The 12,400-nt window shown below is 38.2% G+C and overlaps 1 protein-coding gene across 1 annotated transcript; it reads right to left on the reverse strand.

The window, feature by feature from the left end:
- Positions 1–1,547: 1,547 nt before the first annotated feature.
- Positions 1,548–3,520, reverse strand: LOC142225731 (uncharacterized). Its single transcript, XM_075295563.1, has 2 exons — positions 1,796–3,520; positions 1,548–1,740 (listed from the first exon to the last, which is right to left on the reverse strand). The coding sequence occupies exons 1-2, from the start codon at positions 3,185–3,187 to the stop codon at positions 1,732–1,734; spliced, it is 1,401 nt and encodes a 466-aa protein (XP_075151678.1). The 5' UTR covers positions 3,188–3,520; the 3' UTR covers positions 1,548–1,731.
- Between the last annotated feature and the right edge of the window lie 8,880 nt (positions 3,521–12,400).

The raw sequence follows: 12,400 nt of genomic DNA on the forward strand, positions 1-12,400 counted from the left end.
CATGCTGCATACGCTTTCCTGACCTATGTTCAACAGTATAATCAAAGTTCTGCATCTCTAATGCCCATCTAGCTATTCTAGGATTCAAATCTTTTTTATTCAACGTCAACATCAATGAATTACAGTCCGTGACAATTTTAAAAGTCCTTCCATGCAAATAGGCCCGAAACCGCCTCAACGCGTATATAATAGCCAAAGTTTCTAGTTCATAGCTATGAAATTTGGATTCTGATTCTGTTGACCGTTTCGAAAAATAAAATACTGGGTGCCACTTCCCATCTCCTTTCTTCTGTATCAGAATTGCACCAAACCCTAATGCACTGGCGTCGCAATGCAGCTCTATTTCTGCCTGAGGGTCGTACAACGCCAAAACAGGTGACTCCAAAAGTTTATATTTCAATGTTTCAAAAGCCTGTAATTGGTCATATCCCATCTCAAATTTTCTATCTTTCTTCGTTAAATCATATAGCGGTTTTGCTATTAAAGAAAAATCTTTAATGAATCTTCTAAAATAAGAGCACAAACCTAAAAAACTCCGCAGTGTGTGAACTTTGTCTGGCAGAGGAAAATTTCTAATTGCCTCTAAACCTTTCTCATCCGCACGAATACCTGCCGCATCAATGGTGTATCCAAGATACTTAATACTACTCCGGAAAAATTCACATTTGTCGAGGCGCAATTGTAATCTGTTATTGACAACCCTTTTCATAACTTCTTCAAATATTTCCAAATGTTCCTGCATACTTTCTGTAGCTATCATAATATCGTCCAAATATATTATAACTTTTCCTTGCCGTACTAGGTCCGCAAAAATTTTATTCACAAACATCTGAAAAACCGATGGTGCATTTTTAAGCCCAAATGGCATTCGTAAAAACTCGTATTGACCCAAAGGCGTCACGAAAGACGTATATTTCACGGATTCTTCACTCATATAGACGTGAAAGAATCCATTCCGCAAATCCAGTTTCGTAAAAACTTTCCTGTTTGTCATTGTCTCTAGTAAATCATCTATTAAAGGAATTGGATAATTATATTTCGCTGTAATCTTATTCAAATTTCTAAAGTCAACACACATTCTTAATTCACCAGTTTTCTTTTTAACTAAAACAATTGGAGAGGCAAATTCGGACTCACTAACTCGAATTACCCCCTTCGCTAAAAGATCGTCTAATATTTCCTGTAAGGCCTGTTTCTCGCTATACGAGAGCCTGCGTGGTGGACAATTGAATGGTTTAATATTGTCAACAATTAGATTCATCTCTACTCTTGTTTCTGGCTCAAGAGGGCGCTGCATATTTATATAAGTGTCTCTAAAAATTTTCTCTGTACTTTTCCTAACATTTTGGGGTACGTGAGATTCGAACTTAAAATCTATCTCCTCCTCATCCGAAAAAAACTCAACTGACATGATCATTTTCTCGTAGCTAGTATCGTCGTGGCTGTACATTTGTTCTGATTCAACTGGTTCACCGAAAAATATTTTTGAATTCGTACTCGCTAAAAAGTCTCTTCCCAATAAAATAGAATACTTCATAGACTCAGCATTTACCACAATTAACTCGATTTCAAAAAATTTATTATTCAATTCAATTAAACAAGAACATTTTCCTTCAACTTTTAATTCAGAGCGATTTAAACCATATAAAGAAACTGAGTTGTATTCAGATATTTGAAATTCATTGGGCACCACATCTCTCCTTATGAGGCTAACCGGACTACCAGAGTCTATCAGGCATTCTAAAGAAAACTTAACATTAATATTATCATCTAAGCAAAAATTAAAATACCTTACATAAGTGTTGGTTTCCTTAAGGGTCTTCTTCTTATTTTGTTCACAACCAGAGACTGTGTGTCCAGTTTCCCCGCAAGCATAACATGTGCCAGGTGCTCGTCTGGGCTTACTACATTCTGCCGCATAGTGTCCAATACTATTACAATTATAGCACCTTACGCCAGCCTTTAATGTTGTTGTTGGTTTTTTCTTGGTTGGTTCAGCCACAGCTGATTTGGGTAACTTAACGTTTACCAATGATTTCAGCAAGTCCGAGGCTGTTTTATGTTGTTGCATTGAAACTTGCGTTCTCACCTGAATATTCGATATACCATCGATCAAATACTCTAGCAACTCATCATCGTCGAGCTTCAACTTACTGGCCAACATAATTTTTTCACCATAGTACTCACTGAAATTCTCTCCAAAACACCACTTGCGTTGTTCAAATTTTCGACGAGTCTCCAGCTTTGTCTCTCTTGAACCGAACGTCATACAAAAATGCTCCAGTAACTCATCGACATGTTCGTTTGGTTCACTACGTCTCGTGTGCAACCATACCTGGGCTTTGCCGACTAATTTTGTTGCGAACAAAGCACGGAACATGTGATCATCGAGATTGTACGTTTGTTTGATGTCTCTCAATTGTGTGACCCAAAATTTCCCATCTGTCGTTCCATCAAACTCTGCAACAAAATTGCTAAGCATATGGAGCGAAACACCAACAGAAGAAACCTCGGTATGTTGTCCAACCATTTTTAACATATGGTTCTCTCTAAGCAGTATGTCATGCTCACGTTTCAACAATTCATTTTCCCTCTTAAGTAAAGCAATTTCTTTGTCTCTTAAGTCTGAATCTGACAACACACCGACTGCGCCAACAGCGCTGCTTACGTTGGTATGTGTGTATGGTGTTTCTGTTGTGTATACGATTTCATTTTCCTGTACATTTATCCTTGCTTTATCCTCGTCAGCTCTTTGTTTGTCGTTCGGTAATTCTTTGTTGATCGTAACATTGTTGTTGCCTGCAAATTTTGTCTGTAAGTTTTCAATAATTTCGTCTTCTTGCTCTGCATTTTTTTCATCAGCAATTTTATTTCTGTTTGAACACCCGTTACTTGACATTGAGTTGTTGTTGGTTTCTTGCAAATCGTCACCAACCGACACAAGATGATGGCCTGTACTTTGGCATAACTGCACATTTTGCATCCAATTTTGTTGTTGATGTTGTGTCAATTCGCTTAAATTAGCAAGTGGATCTTCTTCCATACCTTGTACCACATTTTTTAAAACGGCTTCAGGCACCTCTTTTAAACGCAGGATTAATTGTCGTTTTGTGCCGTCTGGTAAAACATTCAATTTAAGGCATAACCACTGCAATGTTGTTAATGGTAGCTTATCCAAACACTCCATTTTATCGGCAAATAAATTCTTTTTAACACCTTCGAACGATTACTTGCGTTTTGGTAAGGCCCACTTCTGATATACTTTAGTGGTATACTTTGTCCAATTTAAAAACACTTTGTTGGGGTTTTCTTTTTGTTATTTTTTTTTTATTTGTTAAGGACGCCGAAGTCTTTTCGGTTTGACGATCGTATACAAAAGTGTCTGGTTAACTCACATGACAGCTAACGATTTATGAAACTTAACTTAATCGATAACATGGCAACTTACGATTACTAGCTTAAACGTAACTTAATCGATAACATGACAGCTTACAATTATTGGCTTAACAAACTACTTACAGGCTAGTTATTGGAACGTTACATGCCAACATACTACAACATTAACTAAAGTACCTATTATGGCTGCTAGCGCCACATCATCTGCGTATGCCACCACTTTTATCCTTTCTTTTTCTAGGGAAACCAGAAGGTTGTTTATAGCAGCATTCTAAAGAAGTGGTGATAGAACTCCTCCTTGGGGAGTGCCTCTGTTCACATACCTTTGTATGTTTGCTTGTCCTAGGTGGCTGAAATACGTCTCTTTATTAGAAGTTCGTCTAACAGCCTAAGTATACCTGGATCAACATTCAGAGTTGTCAGTCCATTTAATATCGAGCTCGGATGGACATTATTGAACGCCCCTCCGATTGGGGTGTGGTACGTATGATTATTTATGCCCTATAATATACCCAACATAAATGATCCACTCCTATATCGTGACGTATCTTTTACTTACTTCCTTTAATTACAGCCGGTCATCATCAAAAGAATGGTTTGAACAGCATTGTGGATGCCACTTTGTAGCGGTTTAAATATCGTCATTTGTGACGTTTAATTGAAAAAAATGTCTTTTTTGAGCGCCAAATAATTAACAAACATTGCAGTGACATTTAAAAATATTTCAAATAGGATTTGGCTGTGAACACTGTATGTTAGTGCTGATTGCTAAATGTTACGAAATTTATTTAAAGTTGGTTGTGCCAACAGAATTCGAAACAAATGCTTCAAAATATATAGATATATATGGGCATCTTCGAACTATATCTATGTCCCCTTTCATCAGGAGAACTTTTAAGGCAGCACATGCAGTCTTACAATGATGAAGATTTATCTGGAGGATCCGTAGGACCATCGAGATTTTCAACAACCGTCACATCAGTCGCTTTAATCGAGTCGTCAAGAATGTTCAACCATTTGTCTTGTATCACAAACGAAATTCTATTGAAATGATTGTCAATCATTTGTAAGCATTCCTATTCCCTATTCAACCGTCGAACGGAACGGAAGTGTTTTTCAATAGCGGATAAACTCATCGTAATAGGTACCTACTAAGAATTTCAAGTCTGGTGGGATATTAAGCCACCATGCAGGGAAATTCCAAGTCATCCACTGGGTTGCTAACTTCAGGGCCCAGTGGACGGGTATCGACTGGAGTTATAAATCTGGGCAATGACCAAGAGTTAGGCCCAATTAGTCGACCTGTAGACGGGTCGACAGGTGGCGACACTATGGCAAGTCGAACTTTTTCTAAGGTAACGACATCAAAAGGAGGTAATCCCTCACGAAAGAGATTCAAGGAACGCAGAAATGCTTTGTTTATCCTAAAGAAGTTAGGATCAGTCGACCCAAGCACGCTGTCGGCTAAACAAAGCGATTCCTTAAAATGGGCTCAAGGAATTCTTGAGACTGGAAAAAGGGAACGATCACCGGATGAGCTGCCATCCTCCAAAAGGGATCAAAGATCGTTTACCTCAGTTGCTAAAGACAGCCTTGTGAAGGCTATCATTAATAAAGGAGCATTGGACGGTATGGTTCCAAAGCAAAAATGGGGGGAAATTGAGAATGCTCTGTCTGTCGTCTACTCACAGGTGTTGGAAAAGTTTCCCGGCCCAGATCCTCGACACCAAGAGGCTGGTTGGTATCAAGGACGATTTAAGCTAGTCGCATTTGAGGACCAGAGGTCTATAGAATGTTTTAAAGCTGCTCTGATACTAATTGGTGAAGTTTGGGAAGGAGCTGCTCTAGAGTTAGTCGAGAAGAAAGACATACCGGCTAGACCTAGAGCACATGCGTGGATACCTGCAAACCCTTCTGACCCTGAATCTATTTTAATTAGACTGAAACGATGCAATCCAGATCTTCCAACAGCTGATTGGAAGGTTGGCCGTTTGGATGAAGTGGATGGACCAAGACGGCATGCAGTGTTTATATTGAACACTCAGTCTTTGCCACATCTAGCAAAGTCCCAGGGCCGTGTATGTTATGGCTTTTATTATATCCAAATGAAGGTATATAAAAACGATCAGCTAAAGGATTCAGAAATGGACAATCCTCTGTCTGAATCAGAAGTAAGCGGATCCTCTTGCGAAGTGGAATGAGATACCAAAGTTGATGACATGGATAGACACCGTATGCGAGAGGAGGTTTCTATTGCCTCAGAACTCACCAAGGTTGAACCTATGGTTATTGCGAGAGTCACCGAGATCTCTGAAGAGAACATTCTTGACGACTCGATTGAAGCGACTGATGTGACAGTTGTTGAAAATCTCGATGGTCCTACGTATCCTCCAGATAAATCTTCATCATTGTAAGGCTGCATGTGCTGCCTTAAAAGTTCTCCTGATGAAAGGGGACATAGATATAGTTCTTTTTCAAGAACCATATGTTTATAGAAACAAAATATGTGAATTAAGTACTCCGGGGTTCAAACTATTGCAGTATACTGGTAATGATGTAAATCGAGCGTGTATAATTGCTAAAAACGAGCTCAACATGTTTCTGCTTCCTTCAATGTGCAATACAGACACTGTCGTTGCCAGTTTAGAAATAGCCAAATGCAAATATTGGGTATCTTCGGTCTACATGGGACATGGCAGGGAGATGCCTCCATGTGCCGTTAAGACCTTAGTGGAAGAGTCACTGAAACAAAGACGAAACTCATTATGGGATGCGATGCGAATGCACATCATAGTATAGGGGAAGTAGTGATACTAATGCAAGGGGAGAGTCGCTAATAGAGTTTATTTTGCGTACTAATCTGGTAATTTGCAACAAGGGAGATGCCCCAACCTTTGTCACTAAAAACAGGCAAGAGGTTTTGGACATGACCTTGGCCTCGCAAGAACTGAATGAAATGATATCTGAGTGGCAGGTTTTAAGTGAACACAGCTTCTCAGATCATCGCTACATCAGTTTCAAATTTGATGTTCATATTACCAAGACCATATTTCCGCCAAATGTTAGGAAAGCTGACTGGAATAGGTATAGGGAGTCGTTCAATATGATGATACCGGAAATAACAGAGACAAATATGAGACATGTGCAAGATATCGAACACGCAGTGGAGCGGATTACTAAGGCCTTCAACATCTCACTGAAAGCTGCATGCCCTAGAGGAAAGCCAAGGGGGAAAAATCGACCACCATGGTGGTCTACGGAATTAAGTAATATGAGGAAATCCTGCAGGAAGCTCTTTAACAAGGCAAAGTCCACCAGAGCCCCTGAGCACTGGGACGCTTACAAGAAGAATCTGAGAGGATACAAGCGAGAACTGAGAAAGGCTCAGCATAACTCTTGGAATGATTACTGCAGCAGTATTGAGAATACGTCCAAGGCTTCCAGACTACGGAAGGTTCTAGCATCCACCAACTCCGCTCCAGGTTTCATTAAAACATCGGAGGGCAATTGGACAACGTCCAGTGAGGAGACGCTGGAGGTACTATTGGACACACATTTTCCTGGGAATCAGACGGTTGAACCATGTACTGGCGGTGCCACAGTTGCTCAGCGGTCGTTTCCTGTCGAGGAAATTGTATCGGAAACTAGAATAAGATGGGCGCTAAATAGCTTTGGACCATTCAAATCCCCCAGACCTGATGGAATTACTCCGGCGGAGTTACAAGCTGTAACTGACAAAATTATCCCCTGGTTGTCGGTGATATATAAAGGATGTATCAACTTATCATATATCCCAGGAAAGTGGAGGGAAACAAAAGTCGTTTTCATACCTAAAGCGGGAAAAGCCTCTCACTCGAGGGCGAAGGATTTCCGACCAATCAGCTTATCCTCATTCCTACTTAAGACTCTGGAGAGGATGATAGATATTTATCTTAGAACTAGCATCGATTCAAATTTGTTCTCGAAACGACAGCATGCATACTCGAAGGGCAGGTCTACTGAGACCGCACTTCATGAACTAGTCAGCTTTCTTGAAAGCTCACTATCTGTCAAAGAATACACAATCGTGGCGTTTCTAGACATCGAAGGGGCGTTCAATAATGTCCATCCGAGCTCGATATTAAATGGACTGACAACTCTGAATGTTGATCCATGTATACTCAGGCTGTTAGACGAACTGCTAATGAAGAGACGTATTTCAGCCACACTAGGACAAGCAAACACACAAAGGTATGTGAACAGAGGCACTCCCCAAGGAGGTGTTCTATCACCTCTTCTTTAGTCATGTACTGCAAAGATCGCAAAACTCCCACGGTTAGGCCTATTTCCTTAGGGGGTATTCAAATTCCCTTTGGTGATTGTGCAAAATACCTTGGCGTTAATTTGGACAGGAAGCTGAACTTTAAGCTTAATATTGAAGAAAGGGCGAGAAAGCAACTGTAGCTTTGTACTCGTGCAAAAAGGCAATAGGAAAAAAGTGGGGACTAAAACCAAAAATTGTGCATTGGTTATACACGGCAGTGGTTAGACCTATAATGCTATATGGTGTTGTAGTCTGGTGGCCGGCACTTCAGAAACCGACTTGTTTAGATAAAGTTCAGCGTATGGCGTGTTTGTGTATTTCAGGCGCATTCAGCAAGACAGGAACAAATTCCCTTAATGTCATGCTGCATCTATTGCCTTTAGACATTTTGGCCAAACAGTCGGCTGCAACAGCGGCTGTGCGGTTGCGCGAACTATCGCTGTGGTCGGAAAAAGGTTACGGTCACAGTTCTGTCCTCAAAATAATGCCAGATGTGCCTAACGTAGTGGATTACACTTTGGCGAGTCCACTTTTCGACAAAAAATTTTGAGACTCTAATCCCCAACAGTGAGGCGTGGTGCACACAGACCCCGGGGAATAAAGAATATACACTGATGGCTCCAAATTGGATGGACAAGTGGGGTTCGGAGTATATTCTAATGATCTGGAACTTCGAATAGCGAAAAGATTACCTAATCACTGTAGTGTTTTTCAGGCTGAAATATTAGCAATAAGAGAGGTGGCGAATTGGCTGAGAAGTAATGTTCCAAAAAATGTGGGCATTAATATATACTCAGACAGTCAACCTGCAATAAAATCCTTGGATTCTGTGTTCCTCAACTCGAAAACGGCCATCGACTGCCGCAAATCTCTCAATGAGATGGCTGAGCAGTACAATATTCACCTAATATGGGTGCCTGGCCATAGGAACATACCGGGGAACTGCGAAGCGGATGAGTTGGCAAGGCTAGGGACTACCTTACATATTCCAGGGCAACTAGAATTTGTTGGTATGCCCCTAGCTACCTGCAAGCTCATGCTGCGTGAGAAGGCTGTTATGATGGCAAATGTTCGATGGGAGAATTGCAAGGGTTGTAACGACACCAAGCAAATATGGCCCCATTTCAACTTAAACCGCACACTAGATATGCTAATGTTCTCGAGACGTCAGATATCACTCCTGATATCTGCTATAACGGGTCGCTGCCTGATAGGCGATTTTGCAAAAACTATTGGCACGAAGTATAATGACTATTGTATGAGCTGTCATGATGCGGAGGAAAAAGAATCAATTAAACACCTCTTGTGTGAGTGTCCTGCATTTTGTGTAAAGCGCAAGCAACTTTTAGGAGCATATAGCTTCAGATTACTGGCGGATCTGGAAAACGTTAACGTAAGCAGTCGGCTAATGTTTTTGGAACAATCTGGTTGGTTCAGCAAAGAAAAATAATCGAGAAGGTTCAGCGGTTAAAATAGAAGTGCCCATATGTAATAGGTACTTTTAGTTAATGTGGTATCACAATGGACTGAATAGTCTAAGTGAGCCTGAATCTTAATCGGGCTGCCACTTTAACCTAACCTAACCTAAGCATGAAAAGATGATTGCATTAAAGAAAATAGGTTGACACACCTAATTTCTCCAACATGTCAATGTCTTCGGTAGTCGATATATGGCTGTTCTAGAAAAACCTAATTATATTTCCCGTGCAAAAACAGCCGCAGAAAAACTTAACTTGATGAAGATCTTCTAAAAGAACTCTATATTTATGTAAAGTATTTTCCAATAAGAGCTGGCATTTTCGTATTCGAAGAAGAATTTAATGTTTTGAGATAAGTCTTCGGATGTTTATTTCATGAAAAGGAAAAAAGAAAGGATAAAGCGAAAAGGAATGTTTTAAAGACGCAATATCTTGCTGGCTTAGTAGTAAGCGTTATCCAGATCAACACAACCAGCTCCAACCATAAAACAAGTTCATTTGCGAAAAAAATTAAGTAACTCCGCAAATCTTGATGAATCAATAAATACATTTTACGAAACTTTGAATTCATTCATTGCCCAATCTGTTCCATTTATTCGAGTGACTACTCACACTGGTCCACCTTGGAATGACAATAAATTACGTAACTTGAAGAAGAGGAAGAATAAACATTATAAAAAGTATAAAAAATCTGGCTCTGCTACTGACTATGCAAACTACTCAATCGCTCGTTCAGAATACAGCTTTTGGAATAAACAATCATATAACAATTAAAAACGAACTGAAGCTTAATCCAAGGTCATTTTACAGATTTGTTAATTCTAAACGTCAATCAAATGTGTATCCAAGAATCCTTTACTATGGTGCTGTTGAAGCGGATGATAATGAATCTATATGTAATTTGTTTTCAAAGTTCTTTGCAACAACTTACTGCTATAAGGATTTCAAGCAATCTGATGTGTACCCATATAAGATACAGGAACATTGGACATTCTCTACTCCTTTTATATCTCTTGATATTGTGCTGAGTTATATGGAAAAGATAAAACGTTCATATCGACCGAGGCCTGATGGGTTTCCCAGTAACTTTTGTAGTTAAATTTTATTTTGTATATAATGGAAAAAATCTATACACAAACTTCAAAATCATTTTCAAAACTACTACTTCATACAATAAAATATACAACAGCACATAACACTTCCAAATGGTACTTCAACACTTTCCCTTGTTATGTGATGTTAGAGGTTTGTAATCCAAGTTGAGAGCAAAGCTCTGCCAATCTAGTTTGTTGCAAAGACTTCGTCATCAAATCAGCTAATTGCTTTTCCGTATATATTTGTTGAACTTTCAGTTCCTTTTCAGACTTTTTCACGAAATGCTTCAAACTGATATGCTTTGTTCTCTTATGATATTCCGGATTTTGTGCCAGTTTAACAGCAGCTGAATTATCTATATACAAATTCGGAACATCATTTAAACGCGTTAGTTCTGTACACAGAAAAAAATATCACCAAAATATTTCCAATTAAAAAGTTAATTGAAGTTGAAATTTTTTTCAATTAATAAATTAATTGATACAATTAACTTTTTAATCATGATAGAAACATTAAGTTAATTAAGGCAATGATTGAAAATTTTTAAATTTTTAATTAAAAAATTAATTGATACAATTAACTTTTTATTCAAATTCGGAAGACTAATTCTGTTAACCCTTTCACTACCGAAATAAACCTAATGTTAAAAACTTTAATTTTTCTTCTGTTTTTACTTGTACTACCAGCATGTAGAACAAAAATTGCCATTTTGAAAACCTACTTCAAATACTTCAAGAGCTATATGAGCTTGTTTGGAAAATTTGATTCTTGAATTGTGACCAAGTGGCCTTACGAAAATAAGCGCTATTTGGCCTATAATGTCCTTCAAAGTGTGAGCAAAAATACAAAAAAGAACCCGAAAAAGTGTCAGCTATAGTTTTCGTATGAATGTCCATTTACTAGAAACATACAGTAGAAAAATTGTCTCAAATTTTCGTATTTTTCGTTTATTTCTAAAGAACTTTACAAAAATGTATTTTGGACCTCACCAATATAGAAAATATTTATAGGTTATTTAGATTAAAGCCTTTAAAATAACATCGAGAAATAAATCAAAACTAAGTGGAAAAATAGAATTTGGTGTCTTTTTCGAATGTCCTTCATAGCGGACATCGGTAGTGAAAGGGTTAAAAAAAAGTGCTGATTTTTTTTTTAAATTTTTAATTAAAAATGTAGTTCAAACAATCATTTGTTAATTCAAATAAAAACTCTAAGCCAATTCAGAAAGTAATTAAAAATAGTTACCTTTTTTAATTAATAAATTAATTGAGTTTTGCAATCAACGTCAATTAAATTTTTAATTGAATCAATTAAACAATTAATTGAAATTTGCTGAAAAAATCAATTAATCACTTAATCAAGAATTTTTTCTATGTCCAATTAAAACTGTGATTGATACTATCATTTTCGTGATTGAAGACATTTCAATTAAAAAATTAATTGGATCAATTAATTTGGTGATTGAATCAGAAAAAAATTTTTTTGTGTGTATATAAACGTTTGAGCCAAATAACTTCCTTAGCAGGTTCAGAGTCAGCAACTATATCGGCTTCAGTTGTGTGCTTGTCGTTGGCTTTTCCAAGATACCACACCGTTACCATACATAGCTACAACTCCTGTTGTGGATCTTCCAGTTTTGAGACATCCTCCAAAATCCGCATCACTAAAGCATTGTAATTCTCCTTTTATTTGCCTTTTATATTGAATGCAGTAGCTTGCAGTGCCAGAAATATATCGAAAAACTCTTTTTTATGCGAATTATATCTTCCTCTGATGGGTTTTCTAAAGATCTTGAGAAGAAGCCAACACAGTACGCCAAATATGGCCTTGTTGCCAACATTAGGTACATAAGGGCTACAGCTTGGCGATAAGGAAATGAAGAATCAGTTTCTACTACTTTCCCCGATTCGCAAATTCCTTATTTTACCATAGGCGTTGATACCGGTCTACACTCAGAAAAATTAAATCTTTCTAAAATTTTTCTGGCATATGCTTGTTGGCTGATTTCTATACCCTCTTCATTACATTTGATCGGAGGGCTCTCTGTATAATATCTCTAAGTGTTGATGGGAATTTTCCCCTGACTGCTAGCGCCACATCATCTGCGTATGCCATAACTTGTATCCTT

The sequence above is a fragment of the Haematobia irritans genome, chromosome 2 (genome assembly GCF_050003625.1).
Source record: "Haematobia irritans isolate KBUSLIRL chromosome 2, ASM5000362v1, whole genome shotgun sequence".
NCBI lineage: Eukaryota > Metazoa > Arthropoda > Insecta > Diptera > Muscidae > Haematobia > Haematobia irritans.

What these genes read in the sequence shown, in the direction of transcription:
- LOC142225731 (XM_075295563.1), bottom strand. Translation starts at nt 3,187, where the DNA reads ATGGAGTGTTTGGATAAGCTACCATTAACAACATTGCAGTGGTTATGC.